The sequence below is a fragment of the Myxine glutinosa genome, chromosome 2 (genome assembly GCF_964187855.1).
Source record: "Myxine glutinosa chromosome 2, kmMyxGlut1.1, whole genome shotgun sequence".
Taxonomy (NCBI): domain Eukaryota; kingdom Metazoa; phylum Chordata; class Myxini; order Myxiniformes; family Myxinidae; genus Myxine; species Myxine glutinosa.
In genome coordinates this window covers 90,121,702-90,147,265 of record NC_136262.1, presented here as the reverse complement: position 1 = coordinate 90,147,265, position 25,564 = coordinate 90,121,702, and the positions used below count along the sequence as shown (strand labels likewise).

The window sequence follows — 25,564 nt, the reverse complement described above, 5'->3', positions numbered from 1 at the left end:
TACTTTGCAATATTTATTTATTTATTTCAATGTAACCCCCCCCCCCAATTTATTTTTATTTAATTACTTTGAATTATTTATTTATTTCAATGTAAACCCCCCCCCCCCATTTATTTTTATATAATTACTTTGAAATATTTATTTATTTATTTCAATGTAATCCCCCCCTCCCAATTTATTTTTATGTAATTACTTTGAATTATTTATTTATTTATTTCAATGTAATCCCCCCCTCCCAATTTATTTTTATTTAATTACTTTGAATTATTTATTTATTTATTTCAACGTTTTTCTCCCCTCCCCTCCAACCCCTCCACCCCCCTCCCCACCCCCCGCGTTAATGCCACACGTCCATTATGCGGAAACACAGGGAGTGTGTAGTTTTAACTCCATAGTGATAGTGTAATTGAAGTCCAGAACAGCACAGTCACACACCCACAATCGCTGTCTCGTAGATATAAATATAGAGAGCAATTCTAATTCTCTCTTTGGGGATATTTTTGAACCCGACGGTCAAACACTCCAGCAGTGCTACCAACGTTCCTTCGGTAAACGAAACGGCCATCGGTAATCAGATGGACTCGCACCACCCGTCACCGTTTTTGGCGTTCTGCGGTTGTCCTCCCTACAAGGCTCGGTACGTGATGCCGTTTGGACGGACGGCTGCTCATTGGCTACAGCTTACGGCAATTCGGCTCCTGGATCGTGCTCGTGGGGCACGACCGAAGAGCGCTCGTTTCCAATTGGCTATAACACCGGATGAGTCGTTCTGATTGGACTATATTATTGAGAGGCGTGGTTTATGCCGAGTCTATTGGCTATGACATCGATGAGTCGTTCTGATTGGGCTCACATTTTAAAGGGCGGAGCTTATGTGGCCCAAGCCCGTGGAGTGAGGCGCAGCTTTACAGGCGGCAGCGGCGGCAGCCGCATTAACAAAGGAGTTTTTATAGTTGTATATTTTTTCACCTTTTTGGTGAAATGTACTTTTAACCCTTTATCAATTGGAAGCTTTCAGAACGAAAGGCGGCCGCCTCTCCCCCTCCCTAACTTGCGATTTGATTAACTAGGAGCGACGTTTTGCTCTCCCCTCTCCTCATTCTCCCTCCCTCCGCCGCCCACGCACCAAAATGGAGCCGCAGCATCCTGAGCCCAGGCCCAGCGAGCTGCGAACGCCGGTGCAAATGACGGTTGCGGTTCGAACGACCACGGGGACGGAATTCGAGATGTCGGTGCCGGTGGAGGAGACCGTGGACGGCCTGAAGCTGACATTAGCCCGGCGTTTGCGGCTTCCCCGGGAGCGACTGACTCTGCTGCACAAAGAAACGTAAGAGGCGCCATGGGGTTGTACGTGGAGGAGGCATGAGGGGTGAGGGACCGAGGTGATAGCGGAGGTGTTGGAGATGTCGTGAGGTAAAACCGACAGGGTTTTGATCTTCTTTGTTTCTATTTTCCTTACTCCGTTTCCCTCATTTTAATCTCTCCCCCTCCTCCCCTCCCCTCGTACTCTCTGATTTTATTCTATTTTATTTTAACCGAACATGGCGCCGTAGCCTCTGAACGGAAGCCCTTTTGTCCCTCAACGTGACCCCATAGATGCTTTAGTAATCCCGTCTATTCTAGGCCTTGGTGCTGGGGCTTCGTGCTCGGGGTCTTTGTCTCCGCTTGTTTCTCGCTGTTTTATTTCACCCCCTAAACCTCCTCCCCAATCGACGTCTCAGACGTTCGTATATATCGTTATCTAAACACCATTTTGTCTTCAACGTAACCGATCCCGCCTGCATGACTTCGTGCAGCAAATCAAATGTGACTCGTCCTCAAATATGCGCGATGGTGATGTTTTTGTTTGTTCGGTATTTGTGCCACACAGGGTAATAGATCCGAGTCCTGCTGGTGGAGACTGGTTTGTGTTACTGCTCGCCACGGTGTGCATGACCCACCCGAGTAATATTCCATGCGTGTTGTGGGGTGGGGGGGGGGGGGGGGCAGGGGAGGACGGGGGGCTTGTGAAGACCTCCATGGGATGTTTCCCTCCCTGACTCAAGTAATATGCCATATACGTGGGGGGCAGGGGGTGTTGACGGATTGGGGGTGGGGAGCTTGTGAAGACATCCATGGGATGTTTCCCTCCCTGACTCGACTAATATGCCATATACGTGGGGGGCAGGGGGTGTTGACGGATTGGGGGTGGGGGGCTTGTGAAGACCTCAATGGGGTGTTCCCCTCCCTGACTCGACGAATATGCCATATACGTGGGGGGCAGGGGTGTTGACGGATTGAGAGAGGGCGGGGGGGCTTGTGAAGACCTCAATGGGGTGTTTCCCTCCCTGACTCGACTAATATGCCATGTACGTGGGGGGCAGGGGTGTTGACAGATTGAGAGAGGGTGGGGGGGCTTGTGAAGACCTCCATGGGGTGTTTCCCTCCCTGACGACTAATATGCCATATACGTGGGGGGCAGGGTTGTTGACGGATTAGGGGGGCAGGGGGCTTGTGAAGACCTGAGGTGTTTCCCTCCCTAGTGAAATATTTTATTTGGCTCAAAATACCACCACAAATGCTGCGTCAAAAGACACCTTGTGGTTGGGTGTCAGAATTTCGAGGCCAAACAAAGGTTGAACTGTAGTTACGTAGCAGAATCCACCACACAGGCAATCATTGCATGCTCAATCACGGAATACTTGGATCCTTCATCCATGAAACCTGAAAGACGAAAGTACATGAAGAGCGAGATTTTTGATTTTAACTCTACTTCATGGCCATCGGTCTTTGGCTTTCTTTTGAAGGTAGCCATGTGAAAAGTACTTTGTGGAGGACAGCGTCTGCATGTTGATTAAAAATCACGGAGAAGACTTTTGCCATGACGATGTTTGAAGAAGACCGCAGTGTTTCCCTCCGACTCGTATTGAGCATCGAGTGCATTCTTTTATTTAATTTTTTGAACAAACGCGTTGGGTGACGTGCACGATCTGGATCGTGGCTGCTTAGCCGATGTTCCCCACCCTTCTGCTGTTGCTGAGTCTGTGACGTCTATTTAGATCCAGTAGGAACGATCTGAAACATTTCATCGAGCATGCAAATATAAAACGCACCAAGTGTGACTGCAAATTCACTTCGCAAAAATGCATGGGACGTGGCCGAGCTATGATTATACTCGTTGAGAATTAGTTGCGGATGACGAGTTGAGAACTTCAGAGTTGAGAATGACGATTTTAAATTTGTGCATGTTTGATGTAAATGTGGGTTCTTCCAAATATCCCGTATTACACTCTGCGATCAATGTATTGTAAATTATTAATATTGTTCGACTGGATTTGCTGTATGCTTGGGGTCATTATCTTGCTGGAATGTGGATCCCTGCCCAAAAGGGATGTTCCTGAGAAAATGGCATGGTGGATCAGAATATGCTCGTACTTGTCAGCAGTCAGCGTGCCATGAATTTAGTTTGTCACCCAACCCATGCTGTTTGCTCAGATTCAGCCTCGATCTAGTACTGCTCCTATTCCATAGTTTGCTCCATTTTATACATTGACTTGTATTGTTCTCTCTGCCAGCGAGCAAGCTGTGGGTTGTCCCTGGACACTTCCAAGTTCAATTAATCTGAAGAGCGCACCTTCCCAGTTTTGCAGATCCCACTGTTTCTTTTGTTATCCCCTCAAACTTTTGGTTTGGTTATTTCCTCTACATCTTTTGCTTTCAAGCATTTACGCTTCCAATGATGCAACTTTCTGCTTGTTTGTATCTTGCTGTTCTTGAGGTGAGTTGCACCTGTATTTCAAGCATCGCATGTGGGGTTTTTATTCCATGTCGGATCGCACCCAAAACACTTCCGCCTCCATACCGCACTGATTTCTTTTTTCAATTGGATTTGGTCAACTTTGTGAGGGCTAAAAATCTAATTTTGAGCCCAAACTATGTGCCGCTTGGTCAAATAGCTTTCAAAATGCAGCTCCCAAAAATGTATTTGCCCTTTCAACCAATCCTTAAATCTTATGGACACATCCCTAACTAGAACGGCAATCTTATGGACACATCCCTAACTAGAACGGCACTCGGTAGAGCGCATACCTCCACAGGCTGAAAAGTTTACCGTACTTTCACCAAACTTGAATTGGCTTGTTCTTGTCACCAATCCAACTCTTCCACCAAGTTTTGTCATAATCCGTCCACAACTTTTTTGAAATATAGTGTTATATATTGTTTTAGCCCCATCTATCAATGGTGAAGAATCACTTATAATTTATTTTTTTAAATTATCTCGAATTTTCAAGAAGAAAAAATTCGATTCTCTGAATCGATTTTCTGAATCTCAAAAAAAAAATATAATCGAATGAATTCATCCTTCTCACGTGCCCAACCTCCACCAGGTTTTGTCCAAATTCGTCCATAACCTTTTGAGATATTGTGCTACATATTCTGTTGATCTTTTTGAGCACTGTCACTGACGAAGAATCGCATTAAAAACAATCGTATCTGGATTTGGATTCAGATCTTCACCAAAGTAAAACAGATTTTTCCTTGTCATACACCGAAACTGTCCACAAAACTTCGTTAAAATTTGTCCACAACTTGTTGAGGTATCCTCAGAGAGAGACAGGTGAAAACACAACCTTCGTCCACCTGAGGTGACGGAGGTAATGAAGCAAAAAAGTTTGTCAGCGAAAATCTCAAAGCTTTGGAAGGAATGTTTTTTTTTTTGTTTTTTTTGTGCAAAACACTAAAGTGAGTAATAAAGTTCTCTATTTACCTGACCCCGAATCATCCTGCATTTCGTTTTTCAAAAACTTGGCAATAACACCCCACTTGTGGAGAAACATCCTTGAAATTTGCATCCGAGGCACTCTTGTACTTCTTGAGGCATGCATACTTTGTGTCTCCGTGGTGACCCAAAATGGCTGACTGCATCCATTCATTCTAGATTAGTGTTCAAACTATTTGACTGACATTCCTCACTTGTTGAAATAAAATATATTGAGCATCAGGCGCCTGGGATTAAGCCCGCCTATTCTTCTGAATGACCTACTGCTACGTCCAAGTAGTGCCAATTAGCTGGAATCCAGACAATGGAGTCACTCGCACCTTAAAGGGCCACAGACACAGAAAATCATGTTTGGTTTAATTAATAGATATTGCTTCACTTAACACTTAATCGTCCTTTTTTTAAAATAAATATCACTCGATTGGCCCCCGCCACCCAAAAAAAACGGCGATTTGATTGCTCATGTGATTGGCTACGTCATCGAGGGAATTTTTGTTGCTGTTGGTAGTTTTTAGCTGGTAGTGGAGTCTCGCCCCTAAAATCGTGATGTTCATTCATGATGTCACCTGTGTGATGTAATCGAGGGAAAGGTTTCTCAGCACGCAATGATAACTGCCTGACCAAGAATCTTCTGATAGTCAAAATCATTATTAAAAACTACCAGCAGCAACAAAAATTCCCTCGATGACGTAGCCAGTCACATGAGCAATCAAATCGCCGTTTTTTGGGTGGTGGGGGCCAATCGAGTGATATTTATTCAAAAAAAAAGGACGATTAAGTGTTAAGTGAAGCAATATCTATTAATTAAACCAAACATGATTTTCTGTGTCTGTGGCCCTTTAACGTTCATACAAATGATGAATGGCCTATTTTTCTGAAGCACCAAATAAGTGCAAATTAAACTTTTTTGTGAATAGTTGTGTGTTATTCGGATGAATGAATGATCGTTTTAAGGCCATTTTCCCTGCTGGAGTGGGGGTTAGCCTTGCGGGCCCCCATGACAATCATGGTTCCCTGTTTGAGGCAATGTTTTTATGGCCGGATGCCCTTCTTGACACCAACCCTTGGTCACGCTCTTACGATGCACAGGGATACGGTGTACCTATTCTAAACCGGGGTACACACCGGGATCATTCATCCCAGCAAGCCGGTACTCAATTTGCCGACCTCGGAAGGATGACAGGCTGAGTCAACCCCCCTGGCGTTAATTCAGCGATCGACCGGGATTCAAACCCAGGATCCTCGGGATCCCAAGCCGGCACCTGAACCGCTAAGCCAACGCCAGGCTTAATTGTTAATTCATTCGGATGATCTCTTAAATTTTGGTTTATTGTTGTTTCTTGTCGTTTGTCTTTGCTGTGTGTTTTTGTTTAAGTTGTCAGTCTTTGCGGATGCTATGGGCAGCTTAACCAAGGGGACCATACTCGTATTTGGCTACATTCCCACCGGCCGGAACAATTTAAGCTGGAAAAGTCAAGAGAGCCTATGAAGGATGGATGTAACAACGTTTTGTCTTTTATCTTTATTGAAGATTGACTTGAATCTCAGAATAATTTCAAGTAGCTTTAGTAATTTGAACCTAGGTATGAAGTATGCATGCCCCTTAAGGCCCAGAACATATGCCCTGGGTAAAAAGTGTACACGACCTTGAAAAGGCCACCCCAGCAAAAAGGCCTAGATTCGTAGAACATATGACGAGTACATCGAGAACTTGCTCTGACTTTATCAAGAAAGGTACGCTGACAGACAATGTGGACAAAAGCGCTCAAATTGTTTTCTGGTATTGTGGAACCATCTTTAGAGGCCATTTTTCGCTGCAGAGCAGGGGTTGGCCTTTTTCGGGCACAGTGGTCCTTTTTTTGAAGCAATGTTTTATGGCCGGATGCCCTTCCTGGAAGATTGGAATTTATATCTTCATCAACCTCATGTTCTCCAAAGCCGAGCAATGCCATTGATGATCCTACTATTAATTTGCAATTGGTAACTGACTTTGACACCAATGCAAATTTTTATTACGGTGGCTTCAAAAGGCTTCAAAAAGCTACATGTAATCAAAAAAAAATTTCAAATGGAGCACCTCACCATCATTGGCGAGCATTTAAATTTTAATTGCAACATATGTGGCAGTAAATGTGAATTGTTGCTCCCAGTTTACCGGCTCTGACAAAAGGCACCATTTGCATTTTTGCCGTCTCCATCCCTACCCCATTTAGAATCCCATGCAGGCTCGCGCAATTTGCGAGTATATACAATGCTATAGGTTAATGCTGTCTGTCTATCCCACCCTGAAACATGGAAACGCTCCTTGGAGAGAAGGAATGAAGTAAAAGTTTCATCAAATTAATCCAGACCAACAAGAAAATGATAAAAAAACAAAGTTGTGCACGAGATTGCATCTTCACACATATAAAGAGCAGATAGTGCATCCTTTAGCACTGAGAACTTCCCTGGTATATGGATTGGATGTGGTGGGGAAGTCCCCTGACCTCCACAATCAATGTGATGTCCTTGGACTTATTGGAGGGGGGTGGGGGGGGGGGGGGATGGTAAGTCCAGGGGGATGGTAAGTCTAGGGGGATGGTAAGTCCAGGTTTGTTTTCCAAACCTCTATTGCTGACATTGAAACACCATGCAAGGATAGCCAATTGCATTGGCGATGCGATGAGAGATATGCTGGCCAACACGTGGATAGTGACCTGCCACAAAATGTGCACATGTTGAAATGCACTGACAAAAAATAAACAAGAAACATGAATTATGTGACGAAATGCAAAAAAAAAACCCCACATCTTTGTATCTCTTTTGGTTTTAATTTGAATAAAATTTTAAAACCGGAACAAGATTTTGTGGATTGCCTGAACAGCACTTTGATCCTCAGCCTAAAATTATCTTCATACAAGCAGGGGTAGGCAATGCCGGGTCCCTCCTCCCACCCCTCCCTCCCCTCCATCTGGACTCCCACTGCTCCCCTTCTCCTCCCTCATCACACTCCTTCCCCTTCCTCCTTCCACCCCTCCCTCCTCTTCCCACCCCATCCTTTCCCCCCCCCCCCCCATCTTTTCCACCCCTTTCTCCCACCTCCACCATCTCACTCCCTCCCTCCTCTTCCCACCCATTCCCCTCCTACCTCCACACATCCCACTTCCTCTCTGGACACCAACAACACCCCTTCCCCTCCCTCCTTCTATCCCACCCCTTCCCTCCCTCCTTCCATCCCACCCCTTCCCCTCCCTCCTTCCATTGCACTCATTCTCCTCCCTCCTTCCCTCCCTCCTTCCATCCCCACTCATCCCACCCTTCCCTCATCCCACCCTTCCCTCATCTCACCCTTCCTCTCATCCCATCCTTCCCCTCATCTCACCCTTCCCCTCATCTCACCCTTCCCCTCATCTCACCCTTCCCCTCATCTCACCCTTCCCCTCATCTCACCCTTCCCCTCATCTCACCCTTCCCCTCATCTCACCCTTCCCCTCATCTCACCCTTCCCCTCATCTCACCCTTCCCCTCATCTCACCCTTCCCCTCATCTCACCCTTCCCCTCGTCTCACCCTTCCCCTCGTCTCACCCTTCCCCTCGTCTCACCCTTCCCCTCGTCTCACCCTTCCCCTCGTCTCACCCTTCCCCTCGTCTCACCCTTCCCCTCGTCTCACCCTTCCCCTCGTCTCACCCTTCCCCTCGTCTCACCCTTCCCCTCGTCTCACCCTTCTCCTCGTCTCACCCTTCCCCTCGTCTCACCCTTCCCCTCGTCTCACCCTTCGCCTCGTCTCACCCTTCCCCTCGTCTCACCCTTCCCCTCGTCTCACCCTTCCCCTCGTCTCACCCTTCCCCTCATCTCACCCTTCCCCTCATCTCACCCTTCCCCTCATCTCACCCTTCCCCTCATCTCACCCTTCCCCTCATCTCACCCTTCCCCTCATCTCACCCTTCCCCTCATCTCACACTTCCCCTCATCTCACCCTTCCCCTCATCTCACCCTTCTCCTCATCTCACCCTTCTCCTCATCTCACCCTTCCCCTCATCTCACCCTTCCCCTCATCTCACCCTTCCCCTCATCTCACTCTTCCCCTCATCTCACCCTTCCCCTCATCTCACCCTTCCCCTCATCTCACCCTTCCCCTCATCTCACCCTTCCTCTCATCCCACCCTTCCTCTCATCCCACCCTTCCTCTCATCTCACTCTTCCCCTCATCTCACCCTTCCTCTCATCTCACCCTTCCTCTCATCTCACCCTTCCCCTCATCCCACCCTTCTTATGTTTTCTTATGGTTATGTTTTCACTCCTTTGTTTCATTGTTTGTCTTTATGTGTGCAGGATATTTCAAAGTTGTGGATGGATTCTGATAAAATGGATTCTGATAAAATTTGGTGGGCAGGTTGGGTGTGTGATAAGGACGAATTGATTACATTTTGGTTCAGGTCTGAATCCAGATCTGCCCTATCACTGGGATACCAAATGTAAACTAGTCAGACTGGCAGAGATATGCGCTCTACCAAATATCCTTCTAGTACTTTCTTTTTCTATCGTGGTATTTTTACCATGAGCTTCTATTTGCAGCCATGCTGAACTTCTGTGCCATGATTTATTCAGCAGGCAGTATTCTGCATATTTCAGAGACCTCTGGAGCCCATACAATTCTTGTTTGTTGGGGACCTCATAGATGTAATTATATTTATTCATTCGTGATGCAGGATTAAGTGCAATCTATATATAATGGAGCAAGTGTTTGTATGTATGTATGTATGTATGTATGTCTGCTCTTCACCTATTGGTTGGACAGCTGACCTAACTCCACCCACAAATGTAACCTGAAACACTTAACCTAAGGTACCCAGAGGACCCAAAAGACCGTCAGCCCACCCCCCAACACCCCGAGGACCCTAAATAACTCGTGGACCATAAATACCCAAAAAATACCAGATTGAAATCTGGTTTAGAGAGATATCCTATACAGCATATATATCACCAGGAGCCAGAGGAACTAAAAGACCCAAAATACCCCAAAGACTGAAAATATTCCAAAGTCCCTTAACAACCCTGAAGACCCTGAAGACTCGAGAGAACCAAAAGACCCAGAGGACCCAAAAAATACCTAAGACCCTAAAAGACTGAAAGACCCAATGGACCCCAAAGACCTAAAAGTCCCCAAAGACTGAAAATATTCCAATGACCCTTAACAACCCAAAGACCCAAGATAACCAGAAGACCCTACAAGACCCTAGAGAACCAAAATACCCTAAAGACCCTTAAAGATCCTGAAGACTCGGACCAAAAAGACCCCGAAGACCCAAAATATCCCAAATATCCTCGAAGACCCAAAATACTGAAAAGACAAAAAGGTCAAAAAGACCCAATGGAACCCAAATACCCTAAAGACCCAAAAGATGCCAAAGACCAAAAATATCCCAAAAATTTGAAAAAACCAAATATCCTTAAAGTCCCAAAAAACTCCAATGAATGAAAAGACCCCAATAACCGAAAAGACTCCAAAGACCATCAAGACCCAAAAGAACCAAAAGACCCGTAAAGGGGAACCCAAACGCAATTTGTCTGAAAAACCATTGGCAATCATTCATCATGGTCTAATTTGAAGGGAATTTTTTTTTTATATTTTCCAATCACAAAGTGCTGAAAAAACCCTAGCCAAGACTGTCATATTTTTGAGACTGTCATTGACATCACATTGTGAACTCGCCATTATCCTGCATGCGAAACGACTCATTGCAAGCTCGGATTCCAATACTGATTGGGGGATGAAGAAGGGGGGGGCCGGGGGGGGTGGCATGCAGAGTTGTCGTGGGGAATTGTAGGCTCGGGTGATGGTTGAGGGGATGGTGGAGGAGGGTGAGAGGCGGGAGGGGGGGGGGGGGTGAGTTTTGGGGTCGTGGGTATTGTTAGCTAGGGTCGTGAGTATTGTTCGCTAGGGTGATGGTTGATAGGTGATGGTGGAGGGGAGGAAAGAGTGTTGTGGATATTGTTAGCTGGGGTGATAGTTGATGGGAGTTTGTGACGAGGTGGTGGAGGGGAGGAAAGAGGTTGGTGTGGGGTTGTCGTGGGTATTGTTAGCTAGGGTGATGGTTGAAGAGGGATTTTGAGGAGATGGTGCAGGGGGGGCAGACGGGGGAAGAGGTGAGTGTGATTTGGTCCTGGGTGTTGTTAGCTAGGGTGACGGTTGATGTTTGCTTTTTTTCTAGAAAATTGAGATGCCTCAAAAACCAAGGCCACCTAAGTTTAATAGCGAGCCAGCAATATTACCAAAGGAAATCGTCAAGAAATCCAAGTCATAGCAGTTGTATCAGCAGAAAATATCCTCAATAAGAGATGGCAGAAAATGTGTTGTACGCTTGGAACAAGATCGCCCATAGGGCAGGTACTCTACTCGTCCTTTTAATGTAACTACTTGCAGACAACCTTGCACCTATTTGTGTGCTGCCAATCCTGAAAGAGGAAAGGAAGAGATTCCATGTGAACTACGTCAGTTGTTTTTTTGTTTTTTTTAAATTTATTACTGCAACACCTTTGGCATACTTTGGCATAATATGACTTTCGCATACTAGTTCTCGGCATAGTATGACGACAAATTGTACAGTTTATGGAAGCCTTGTACTGCTGTCGCACTTTTCCACTGGTTGTTTAAATCAATTGTTGTCTATCGCACACGACGGTACTCACGTGCCGGCCTTTATCTCGGTACAATAAAGGTGTTGGTGCATTCTCATTTGACATACTTTATTTTTGAGATGGATAAATTGAGATATTCTGCCTAGTGAGTGATTAGCTCGTGCATTAACCATAAAGTTATTGCAAATTCAACACTTGCCAGACAGACTGCACCAATGAAGACTAAATGATGATGTTTTTTTGGAATTTTTTTAAGGTTTCTCCTCTTTTCTCCCCCTTCCCCAGCCATCTGAAGTCGGGCAGACTGAGTGATTACACAGTTACACATGGCAGCAAGCTAACACTTCTGCCTGCTGTGGAATCCGGGCTCGTGGTGAGTTCCTTTTCTGCATGAGATAAAACTTGTATCGCCCCGGTTTGTTTACTATGAATATTGCATTAATCCGACAAACATTTAGCTTATTGCATTTGTATCAAGGGTGCGCATTTGATTTATGAAGGTTTCTGGCTCTTATCTTAGGTGCTAGGTCATAAATTGTGCAAACTAAGCACAGGCCTCATCAATGTGAGCTTCAAAGATTTTTTTTTTTTTCTATGGCAAAGCCATTAACGACTTGTGCATTTTGCAGCTTTGTTGTAGTAATTTCAGGCCTGGTGTTGGTTTAACTGATAAGGTGGCTGGCTCAAGATATTGGGGTCTTGAGTTCAAGCCCTTGTTGTGCCATTGTATTAGCACAAGGTGGGTTGATTCAGCCTGTCATCCTTCCGAGGTTGGCAAAATGAGTACCAGCTTATTGGGAAGAATGGGCCATTTGAGTATCCTGCATAGGAGAGATGCTCCATCCAGGATGGTGCGCAATAACCAAGGAAACCTCTTCGATAGCCATATGCATCTGAAGGTGCAAAAAGGAGTGGTCTTCTTTGTCTGTAGTAATTTCAAATGCATTTGTTTAAGAAAGACTTAACGGTGAACTGTTATTTGCAGTCACAGAATGCTCGGCCAGAGCACTCGGTTATGCAGGCGCTGGACAATTTGACGGACACGCAGGTGAGTAAATATATTGAGCAAAGATGAAGCTTTTTATTTATTTATTTTTCTCTTCAAATTTACCATTTATTAACCCTGTTTTTTGGATTGTGCCTCATTTAACTTTTATTCCCTTAAAGTCTAATGTACATTTTATATTTTAAAAATTTTTTAAAACTTGTTTGGCCTTTAAGAATTCCAAGGTTGCCTGCATGAATCCCTTTTGTGTAGTGGCTAATTCCAGTAAAGAACTTGTGGTCTGTGTTGGCAGCACAAGAAATTATAAAAACCAACACGGAATGGTTAAATTTATCCACCATAAATAATTAGAAAACTGATGTTTCGGGCCTTCCCCTTCATCGAACCAAAAATAACAGATGGGAATGGGGCGACAGCTTGATATGGGGTAGGTGACGTCACCAGTGACCTGATGGCTGATTTACTCCAGGTGAGCAGTGCCTATTGGACAGAGGTGTGAATTTAATGAAACATATTGGTTGGTCGCGGTTTAAACATTATGAATGATTTATTGCCTCTGCCATCTGCGATGGACGGAGGCTTTTTTTTCACCCATGTCTGTTTTATGTGTGCAGGATATGTAAAAGTTGTGGATGGATTTGAGCAAATTTGGTGGTCATGTTGGGTGTTTGACAAGGCAGAATTGATTAGATTTTGGTGAAGATCCAGATATTATTTTTTTAAATTGATAGTTCACCATTGAGTGACAGGGCCAAAAACGATATATAACGTGATATCTCAAAAAGTTATGGACGAGTTGTGACAAAACGAGGTGGATGAGTTAGTTAGGTGACAAGAACAAGCCGATTTGACTGATTCCGGTCCGAATCCAGTTCCGGCCTTATTACTGGGATGCAAAACGTAAACTATTCAGCCTGGCGGAGGTATGCGCTCTATCGAGTTCCATTCTAGTTTGTAGAAGGAATTATTTCCTTCTCCAAATGCATCTTGAAACATTCAAATTTGTTACTCATGACGTTTACACCCCTATGAGTACGTTACTCATGTTCACACCTCTGTCCAATAGGCATTGCTCACCTGTAGCACGTCAGCTTTGAGGTCATTGGTAACATCACCCACCATATATCAACCCTCGCCCTATTTCCGTCTCTCTTTTTTCTCTCGACAAAGGATAAGGCCTGAAAGTCAGATCTTTGTAATCTTTTATGGCAGATTAATTTAACAACTCTGTTCTCGTGTTTTTGATGGCTTTTGAGGCTGCACTGAGCTGCTGCAATTGCACATGCCTGTGAAGGCGGAGCAGGGCATTGTGGTCACATTTCAGCTCAGGGTAGCGCGAGTGGAATGCTGCTGTTTGGTGCGGATACACGAGACGCCAGTGGCTGCAAAGCCTTTTGCTTGGAGTTTGGCTGCTGAGGCTTGGTTTGCTCAGTAAATATTAACCAAGTTTTATTTATTTTTAAAGTAATTTCATGCATTTTAACCATAGTTAAACTTATCGTGTATCGCTGTACCAACTGCCAAAACAAATGAGCTATTTTTGACAGGTGACTCCAGAATCGGATTATCACAACACAGTGCATTCATTACTCTTTGGCCACGAAGATACTTGCATATGGGTCCATCTATTTTTTTTAGTGAAACGTTCATTGTAAGGAGTAGGACCGTCCCCTCACCATTTTTTATTTGCGATTAATGTACGTACTGCCATGTGTACATGGCTTTTGTGGATGAGGTCTGGTGATGTAGTTAGCTTGGAGGCTACCTGTTCCACAGGTTCTTTGTCGGCTCCACCATACCTTCATATTCCCTTAATTATTCCCTCCCCCACACACCACCTTCCATGAGGGCAGTTCAGGTATGCTCCAAGGCACGGTACGCTACACTCAGCACAGAAACGTTTGTGCTTCTGCCGTTAACTGTAAAGTGAGGGAGTGAGTGGGGCTTGTGGATATTTTGAGCAGGTCATCAGTCAGAAGATTAATTCGAGTAAGAATCTTCACTGCTATGTGGGTCAACCACACTAGGGAACTCAGACCGAGCTGTGAGCGAATCCAAAGACCAACGGTCAATCGCACTCCACCAGCAACCACGTCCAAGAACCGCACCAGCCACTGCCAACAGCCTGCGTGGTTCCAGCAGTCAACGCTATATTACGTTTGGCCCATGCCTGTCCCCCTTTCTCCCCCCGCCCCTCCCCAGCCATTCCTGTTCTACTTCTGTTGTTGGAGCCTGGTGTAATAAGGGGGTTATTATGCATCAATGTGTGTTCTTTGTCTTGTTAAGCAATGTCTGGTTGTGCCCTGTAGTCATCTGTGTGGTAGCAATTTATTGTAAATTGTCTTGTTTCCACTAGTTCTCTTTTTTTACCTCAGCCACCTAAGGTGGATGGAGGTTATGTTTTCACCCCTGTCTGTCTGTTTGTCTGTGAACAGCATATCTCAAAAGGTGGGCAGATTCGGATGAAACTTTGTGGACAGGTTGGGTGTGTGACCAGGAAGAATTGATTCAATTTTGGTGAGGTTCAGAATCCAAATCCGAATCGAAGAATTTCAGTGATTCTTCGCTATTGAGCGACAGGGCCAAAAACAGCATACAGCGCAATATTTGAAAAAGTTGTGTACGGAGGATAATGACAAACTTGGTGGACGAGTTGGTGGGTGATAATAACAAGCTGATTAGATTTTGGTTAAGGTCCGGATGCAGATCCGGTCTATCGGTGGTTTCCAAAACGTAAAATGTTCAGCATGGCGGAGGTATGCCCTCAACCGACAGACAGCCAATGATAGTTTCGTAATGTAATACAAGCTTCATTGTCATGGTGGATTCATACCACAAAGACTTCGAAAATGGTATGTGCTGCTTCCTTGCTCAACATTCAGCATTTAAAAGATGGAGCGTGTGTTGGAATATATAGGGAGGAGGAAATGTCTCCTTGATTGCCCTGCTGATTGCAGAGAGAAGCTACGTCATAAAAATTATGGTGTCACTGGTATTCAGAGTACTCTGGGAAGTGACGTCACTTCCGCAAGCCTTGGTGGCTGTGTTTGTCTCGTCAAGTCGTTTGTGTTGTGTTGCATTTGGTGCTGCAGCTCTTCCACAAACTTTAGACAAAGTTAAAAAAAAAGAATTAAAAAAAAGTGCAACAAGCTTGCCTGTTTTGTTATAATGAATCTGAGGACATGTGGGCAGCATCGCCTTTTATTAGCAGGATTTTAATGTCAGCGCTGACAAGTGTGGATTGACACCACACATACGAGGGTCATGTTTTTAATTCCAGAAACATTTTTGAAACGAAGGGTGTGAGAAAGGAATTTATTGACGGTCCATTAGTGACATGGTATTTCTCCCGATACCTGCGGAGGTTCCAGAAGCTTCATCGTGCTGCTGCCATCAGCCGATTGCACAGCCTCTGAGGTACCAGTTCCAGTGCCTTCACAATCAGGCCACTTACTCTACAACGCAGAGCGGAACATTTTCTTATTTGTTGTTGGCGTGCGTTATTCAAAACCTTTATATTTTGACTCGACACAATTTTGTTGTTGTTCAAACAAAATATAATTATTGAAAGGGTTTCTTGTACCACAAAGAACATCCGCAGCACTTTTACGATGCACGATTTTTATGCCAAACGTGAAGTTGAGAATGACAATTGCTGCATTGAATGTGATTGTATTATTCGATCGGCCTCGTCTATGTTTATCCTTTGGTTCTGCTGAAGTGCGTTTCGCCTATTTTGATCCCTGCATCGTGATTGTGTGGCTGGCCACTCGTCAAAATCTTTACTGTTGCATGATGAGCCATTTACCATTAGCCTTTTCTGTACCTTCTATTACCAGCTGCCATTTTGTTTGGGTTTTTACGGCGTAGCCCATTGGGCAGAGCCATCTTGGAACAGTGTTTGTCTGTATGTATGTATGTCCCCTCAAACATATACCAATCAAAGCTGAGAATCTGGTCACATGACAGGGTGATGTGATTACGTCTGTCATTACGGCGGTGCTGCAACTGACTCTGCACGCACCGCCATTTTGATTTATATGCCGTTCATGCCGAACATATCGCCGAACCTGTCATATATCACAATCGCCATGCTCTCCTTTTACGTTTTTCATTCAGTGTGAAACAAACAAACCGATTGTTAAAATGATCATCAAATATCGAAAGCATCGGCGTTACGGTTCTTCCAACAATATGGTACGTATAGGCCTTAGGCGTTGTGACTCACCGTCCGCTTCGGACAAATTAAACACAGGTTTCTTAATACAGTGGTATCATTTCAGTAGTATAGTTTTCATAATAATAATCATATTATAGTAAATATAACCATAACACTTTAATCCCAATGTCGTGAATGGAAAGTTGATGGATTGAAGCCGTGTAACCGCTGAAGTAAGGAATTCACGTCGGTTTTTAAAAAATAATATTTTTGTAATAATAACGTAACATTATTATTATAGTAAATCTAATTGTAACACTAATCACTTTGTAGTGACTGCAAACGTACTGGAGGTTAAATATATATCTTGTATATATTAAAGTAGCGGCAGTTTTGTGTCCGGCTGTCATGCTACGGCATTACGTATATGATGTCATTACGGGGTAAACACCTGCTCACTTCAAGAGCGGCAGGAAAGGTCATTCCTCTTTGGGGTATATAGATTACAGTCTCTCTATGATCAGGTCTCAAGAACATTGGGTGTGTTCATTTACCAAGTTTCTTGTGGAGAGATCGCCAAGTGGTTAAAGCATTCGAGCAAGCACTCCATTCAAAACCCTTAAGGAACAGCTGGCTTGGCAAGCGTTAGCTAGCTGCTTGGTAAATGAGCTCACCTCCAACCCTTGTGGGGTATATCGATTACAGTAGATCTTCGCTCAGTTCTGTAAGTAAAACTTTCCTCATGGATGTCTGGATTCCTCCAAATTTCTTTCTTTAATGTTACTTGTGAGATACCCGTGCTACGCACGGGTGGGAGTCCAGAAGCAAACAGGCAATGCAGATATGGTGAATGCTAAAGCATGAAACCAATACATTTCCACATTCCTGTAGTACCCTCAGTCGCACGTCAGACATGGACAGCAAGTTCGTGAAGGACTTCAATGAAAAACATACCCGTTCGCAAACAAACGTTCACGTATAGAAACATCGATCGTGGGTCCATGGCGATCCGTGAAGTTCACGTTTAGAAAGTAGAAACCATCATGGCATGTCGTCATTTACTTGAACTCAATATCTTTTTTTCATTCCAAACAACATAACTCCAATCACAAATTAATCACAAAATAAACTTTTAACAACATTGTTAATGTTTCCTTCATTGTAAAAACTACCAAGTCAACAGTTAAAAGGATTTTGAGCCGATCGGTGTTGCGTCCTTGGCAAGATCGATGGAGACAGCGATCTGTTGGCGTATACACCGCCCAAATAGCTATGTGGAATTCTCTCATGTAGAGATTAAACTCACGTCGTTTGAACTTTGGCCGAGGTCATTATTTACTCTAAATGATGCCTATATGCGAATCAAAAAGAAGATCATTGGTTTTGGGTCGTCCTTTCCGTATATCTCTTGGGATTGTGAGTTGGAGAGACGACCGTGATGGCGTGGAGGGGGTTGTCATTCTCTCAAGCAGGGATTCAACCCATGTCCTTATAAAAGGTCTTTGTCCGAGGTCACCGAGTCCGATCGGTGCAGCTGTGCAACCGTTTGTGCGGCACCCGGAAAAATAACGTTTTGCGGGAAGCCAAACCTGAAAATGCTGGAGGCCAAAGCTGAAATTGGAAAAACAATATAGCCTATTTTACTCAAGGGGATCCCAGGATTACCCACCCAAAATATCGTTGCGATCAGTTCAGCCGTTTTTGCGGTACCTTCGAACGGACGGACGGACACAGACAGACAGACAGAGACAGAGACAGACAGACGGACATTTGGTGAATTATAGTAAGATAAACAGCATTAGCGACTTTAAAAATCGAATCATGTGTGTTTGTGATTTACAATATTTTCCAGGCCTAGCTATGCCGCTGTTAGACTTTTGGTCTTGTTTTAATTTATTTGTTTGTATTTGTGTAATTTGGGTTTTTTTTTATTGTAATTTTTCTCATTTACAGAGTTCGCCTCTGTCTGCCCCCTTTTGGGGGCTCTTATTGGAGGTTCACCATGTCTTCCTTCTTTTGCCGATAATTGTCTTAACTAAACCATTTGTGCCTTCTGTAGTCTTGTCTGCTTCTGGTGTTTCTCGCATCCTGCCGTGCTAAAGAAGCTCCCCCATGAGAAAGCCATTAAGACTTGTTTCTCCTTTGTGTATCTATTAATCGTACCCCAAATGTTAATACTTGATAACAGGAACCTCCTGTGGGTGATGGTCGTACACACGAGGTGGAGTTTTATTTATTTATTCGTTCATTTAAGCGTTTGTGTGTTTTGTCTTGTCTTGTACAAAATTGCAAGTTTAAGTTTAAACTTTAAGAATGCGCATTGAATTTAGAAGTTTTGCCGTTAAAAATGTGCTTCTGAATTGAAAGCTTTGTGTTTGACATTTTAAAGACTACCTTGTGATTGCATCTCATGTTGGCTAAGCACTTCTCTTCACAATTGTGGTGATTATTGAAGAATCTGCCAAGTTTTTAGGCTTAAATAGTCTTGTCTGTACTTGTTATGAATGTTTTATTGTTTACACCAGAACAGTAATTATTTTAAAATAAAATGAAAGAATTGGTATTGTTAAGGGTTCGGGTTGTGTGCGGTCGCAAGGGGAACTTCTCGGACCCACTTCCTGACCGTTGTCCATGAAGCCGACGAGCCCCAGATAACTCGGTGGCATGACGGATTGCTAAACAACCACAAATGGCGTCTGAGACGCTTAATATAGGTAGGATCCAGCGTCCAAATCTGCTTTACCTTCCTGTCAAATTAATCACCACAGATAAGGACTGTGCTTCCCAACTTCCCAAGTCGATGCACTGCTGTCAATCAAAACGGCTAAGCAATATCATAAGTGGAGCGTTGGCTATTGTCTAACCATAACAAAACGGTGGGCTGAAATCCCTTTCACTCTTACACACTATGGTCTTACCAATGGAAAGAGACAATCTTTGTAGAAAGCTCTTACCACTTAGTCAGGCCCACTGCCCACTTAGTCAGGGAAGAATAGGAGGGTAGTGGATGTAATGCACAGTGTATTAAGGTGCAAGTGAATGCCTGTTGTGCTTTCGAGGAAAATATGAGATGCGAGTCGGTAACCCAGCCCTAAAAAGGACGAGGGCTTATTGTTGAGAGCTCTTGTGTGTTCAAAGTGAACGAATTAGATGAAGAGAAAGCAAGCGATAGAAAGTGTAAATCAGTGTGTTTGGCCGGCACAACCATGGAAACTGCTGCTTGGTCCACTGGCCAGCCCTCTGCTGCACTGCGTTCACCAGTTCCAATCACCCACACAGGTTTAATCTTTTCTCACCAACTGCTCAGACGTGCCAAGCTCTCAGCCCTTTTGGGACCGAGAAGCCTCGAGCTTAGCTTTAGCTTTGTGGATGGCTGCCTCCTAACTGGTCCATTATTGTTTCCTTGCGACACTCATTGGATGAACCAAGCTTCCCCAGTGGTGCGGACGACCAAGGCGGGGCATTGGTGGTGGACATCATCATTGGAGGCCTGCCCATCTGCTGGTGCCGTGGGCCCCACTGTGCTATGATGTTCTTGGTTTGATTTGATTTGCAATCGATGTGTGGGTCCGCTCCACAACAACAACAACAACAATATGCATTTTAAGGCCATTTTCCCTGCTGCAGGGGTTAGCCTTGTGGTCCCCATGACAATCTTCTCCATTTTGCCATATTTTCTGCATCTCCCCTTGTTAACCCCCTTGCCTGCATTTCTTCTTCCACCATCTTTAGCCAAGTCTTTCTCGGTCTTCCCCGTCCTCTACTTCCTTCCACATTCATTTCCATCACTCTTCTCAACCAGTCACTTTCATCCTTCCTCAACACATGACCAAACCATCTCAACCTGTTGCTCTTCACAGCATCAATCACAGGCTCTATTCCCATCATCTTTCACAATTCATCATTTGTCTTCCTCTCTCTCAACGATACTCCACACATCCACTGAACCATTCGCATTTCCACCCTTTCCAGCCTTCGTTGCTGCTCTACATTCATTCCCCATGTCTTGCTCCCATAAATCAAGGTATGATTTAATTAACTTGCTTTTGCGTTGTCACCATGACTATAAACCTTGGAATCTTTTTTTTTTTTTATACCTCCGCCCCTGAAGGTGGCCTGAGGCATTGTTTTCGGGTTGTCCGTACGTTTGTCTCTGTCCGTCCGTACGAGCTAAGCCTCGTTTTTCTCAGGAACCACATGTCCAATTGAGACAAAACTTTCAGGGTAGGAGTGACACGCACGCAAAATGTTTCTATGATAATTGTGATGTTGTAGGTCACATGATATGGCAGCCATCCTGGATTAAACGCAAATAATGAAAAATTTTTGGGAAGCCGCTGAAAAATTTGAAACTTGGCACATTGTCAAGTATGGTACTCCCAATGGGAAGAAAAGCATGATTATATCATCAGTGATGTGGTATGCCAGCCATAAATGTTTTTATCGAATGTCTTATCCTAAAAATGTGAAATTGCATGCATACTCTACTCACAATAAGTTAGGGATATTGTGGGAGTGAGTTTATTTTTTTTCGGGGTTAGGGTTAGGGTATTGAAATCAAGAATGCTGTGTTTTTTCACACTCATTAATAACCATAGAATTAGGACCAACAACTTTTTTCAACATAATTAATACACAAAATCAACCACACCGAAGAACCTGCCAATATCTCTAACTTATTGTGAGTAGTGCATAATCTCTGACCCATTTGTATTGAACTATTAAATTTATGATATCCTAGGTCACATGGTTTGGCAGCCATATTGGATTGAATGAAAATATTAAATAACTCGTGGGGTCACCCGTGGGAATCCCACGGGTATGGACGTGTGTGACATTTGGACATCTTGATTTACATGCTGCACATTAAATTTTACAAAATGGTTAAAATGGTGTAATGAACACTTTATTTATTTCACATAATATGTGACCCCTCACTCCTCTCCACCCTCATGCCTCTCCAATGCCACTCCTCCTCACACTCCTCTCCAATACCTCCTCACTCTCCTCTCCAATACCTCCTCACACTCATCTCCAACCCCTCACACTCCTCTCCAACCCCTCACACTCCTCTCCAACCCCTCACACTCCTCGCCAACCCCTCACACTCCTCGCCAACCCCTCACACTCCTCGCCAACCCCTCACACTCCTCGCCAACCCCTCACACTCCTCTCCAACCCCTCACACTCCTCTACAACCCCTCGCACTCCTCTCCAACCCCTCGCACTCCTCTCCAACCATTCACACACCTCTCCAACCATTCACACTCCTCTCCAACCATTCACACTCCTCTCCAACCATTCACACTCCTCTCCAACCATTCACACTCCTCTCCAACCATTCACACTCCTCTCCAACCATTCACACTCCTCTCCAACCATTCACACTCCTCTCCAACCATTCACACTCCTCTCCAATCCCTCGCACTCCTCTCCAATCCCTCACACGCCTCTCCAATCCCTCACACTCCTCTCAAATCCCTCACACTCCTCTCAAATCCCTCACACTCCTCTTCAAATCTCCTCATACTCCCCTCCAATCGCGCCTCACTCGCCTCTCCAATCGCTCCTCACTCGCCTCTCCAACCCCTCGCTCCTCTCCAACACCTCCTCACACTCCTCTCAAATCCCTCACACTCCTCTCCAACTCCTCTCCAATCCCTCACACTCCTCTCCAATCCCTCACACTCCTCTCCAATCCCTCACACTCCTCTCCAATCCCTCACACTCCTCTCCAATCCCTCACACTCCTCTCCAATCCCTCACACTCCTCTCCAATCCCTCAAACTCCTCTCCAATCCCTCACACTCCTCTCCAATCCCTCACACTCCTCTCCAATCCCTCACACTCCTCTCCAATCCCTCACACTCCTCTCCAATCCCTCACACTCCTCTCCAATCCCTCACACTCCTCTCCAATCCCTCACACTCCTCTCCAATCCCTCACTCCTCTCCAATCCCTCACTCCTCTCCAATCCCTCACACTCCTCTCCAATCCCTCACACTCCTCTCCAATCCCTCACACTCCTCTCCAATCCCTCACACTCCTCTCCAATCCCTCACACTCCTCTCCAATCCCTCACACTCCTCTCAAATCCCTCACACTCCTCTCAAATCCCTCACACTCCTCTCAAATCCCTCACACTCCTCTCAAATCCCTCACACTCCTCTCAAATCCCTCACACTCCTCTCCAATCCCTCACACTCCTCTCCAACCATTCACACTCCTCTCAAATCCCTCACACTCCTCTCAAATCCCTCACACTCCTCTCAAATCCCTCACACTCCTCTCAAATCCCTCACACTCCTCTCAAATCCCTCACACTCCTCTCAAATCCCTCACACTCCTCTCAAATCCCTCACACTCCTCTCAAATCCCTCACACTCGTCTTCAATTCCTCATACTCACCTCCAATCACGCCTCACTCGCCTCTCCAACACCTCACACTCCTCTCCAACACCTCCTCACACTCCTCTCCAACACCTCCTCACACTCCTCTCCAACACCTCCTCACACTCCTCTCCAACACCTCCTCACACTCCTCTCCAACACCTCCTCACACTCCTCTCCAACACCTCCTCACACTCATCTCCAATACCTCCTCACACTCCTCTCCAATACCTCCTCACACTCCTCTCCAATACCTCCTCACACTCCTCTCCAACACCTCCTCACACTCCTCTCTGCTCCAATCGGCCCTCACTCTCCGCTCCAATCGCCCCTCACTCTCCGCTCCAATCGCCCCTCACTCTCCGCTCCAATCGCCCCTCACTCTCCGCTCCAATCGGCCCTCACTCTCCGCTCCAATCGGCCCTCACTCTCCGCTCCAATCGGCCCTCACTCTCCGCTCCAATCGGCCCTCACTCTCCGCTCCAATCGGCCCTCACTCTCCGCTCCAATCGGCCCTCACTCTCCAACTCCTTGCTCCTCCCTCTCCAACCCCTATCTCCTCGCTCTCCAACCCCTATCTCCTCGCTCTCCAACCCCTCGCTCCCTCACTCTCCAACCCCTCGCTCCTCGCTCTCCAACCCCTAGCACCTCTTCAACCCTCCTCATCGTTGTTGCAGCAGCATTCTGTGCGGTTCTCCCGTCTCGTGCGGTTCTTGCTACATCCTGTTCAAGTCTGCACTGACGTTCGTCGACGGACTCGTTCGCCCGTCTCATTCGTTTTCTTGCTTCATCCTGTTCAAGTCTGCGTTCTTCATCGACCGTCGCATTCATTTTGGAAATGGAAGTTTCCACGCAACGCATGAATTGTCACGATGAGGAAGTGTCTCGTAATTATCAAATGACAAATGGCAAGTAAATTACATTGTGAAAATTAAAGATTTCAAATAAACCTATTTAAAGTGTATGCGCACATAACTAATAAATAAAAAAAACGACGAAATATCTCTCGGTAATTTCCTGAAACATATTTTACTTCCGGATAATAATGTTGAATGAAATAAGAAAGAACGAAGATATATATGTCGTTTTTGTGCCGACTCTCATAAAAGGTAAAAGTAATATATCTTAACGGAAAAGAAAAAGCGAATTTTTAATATATGTCGACATTTTCCCCGAATGTTATTTTAGGCGCTGTATTTTCGTGTATCATCGTGGCGCGATTTTTATAAATATATCTCGGCAATTTCCCGTGTGCGTGAATGTTCTCAATTATTTCTGACACCGAGTCTAAAACCATCGATAAAAATTAAATCAGATGGTGAATTTGAGATAAAATCGTGAGGGTGACTCAATGAATGGGCTTTAGTTTACAGGCCTTTGAGAAATCATTTCGTTACATAAACGGAAACTTTCTTGGGATTCTCTTCCCGTTTTTTTTCAACCGAGTCTAACACGATGTTAGCGACTGTTAAAAATGAAATGATACATCGAATTAGAATTGAAATAAACCTGTGAGAGAGAAAGACAGCATGGGCCTAACTAAACAGGCCTCAAAGCCATTCGAGGTAATAAAATGGTGGATATTTGTTTACATGAAGCCTCTCCAAGAATGGGTGGAGCTACTCTGCAAACGGACTAAGCCACACCCCCGGACAGACGGACAGAATCACCTTCGCCTATTATAATATAGATTATATCTCAAAAACCGCTTACCATATCTGCAAAACTTTACAAATGTTATCCAACACCATTGCTGCGTATAGTTTGGAAATGATGACGTTGAAGGTCACGTGGTTTAGCAGCCATCTTCGGATCGAAAAACGAATCTTATCCGATCAACACGAAGCTTCACAAACATGATCCCCTACCAATACATATGCCGAGTTTACATTTTTGATGTCATGTCACGTTCTTGTTTTTTTTGTTTGTTGTTTTTTTGTATACAAGATCGAGGCTCATGAAAGAGCTAACATTAATCACACAAAAAGTCAAACCGACACACAAAACACAAAAAACAAGGAGCGGCAGACAATATGGGGAGAGAGGGGGAAGGACACAAACACAACATTTGAGAGCAGGGACATCGGGAGGACTTGGGGGGAGGTGGGAAAGGTATAAAACATATGAACACTGCAAGGACTCTGGGGTGAATTACCGGGGGTAGAAAAGATCAAGGTTTTCGATGGGGGAAGATAAGAGATGGTTGTGAACAGCTGTTTTAAAGACCTGGAGGGAGGAGTGCGATTGAAGGGAGTGGAGGAGTTTGTTCCAGAGGCGGGAGAAAAGAGGAATGAAAGAGTGAAGGTGAGCAGAGAGCCTAGATTTTGGCAGTTTAACCATAAGAGGGTTGCAGGCAGATCTTGTGCGACCTGAAGGAATATTGAGGGGACAGAGCACAGAGAGCTGGGGGAGCAAGGCCGGAGAGGAGTCGGTAGAAGACAGAAAGACCACCAACCTGCCTGCGGTGAGTGAGTGAAAGGCCCTCAGAGTTGACTTCATCGCATGAGATTCCAATGATTCTGAAAGCTTTGGCCTCAACAGCGTGAAGCCGAGCTAGGTGTGAGGCAGGAGCACCAGCCCAGAGGGGGGAACAGTATTCCATTGAGCTGCGGATGAAAGCCTTGTATGTGG

At 45.0% G+C, this 25,564-nt stretch overlaps 1 protein-coding gene across 2 annotated transcripts in view; it reads left to right on the top strand.

Annotated features, from left to right (window-relative positions):
- The first annotated feature begins 851 nt into the window (after positions 1-851).
- Positions 852-25,564, top strand: part of MIDN (midnolin) — a 56,417-nt gene continuing 31,704 nt past the window's right edge. For both annotated transcript variants that reach the window (XM_068107795.2, XM_068107794.2), the window contains exons 1-3: positions 852-1,327; positions 11,664-11,751; positions 12,364-12,426. In XM_068107795.2, coding sequence (XP_067963896.1) covers positions 1,131-1,327; positions 11,664-11,751; positions 12,364-12,426 — 348 coding nt within the window. In that variant the 5' untranslated portion in view covers positions 852-1,130. The remainder of the gene's footprint in view (positions 1,328-11,663; positions 11,752-12,363; positions 12,427-25,564) is intronic.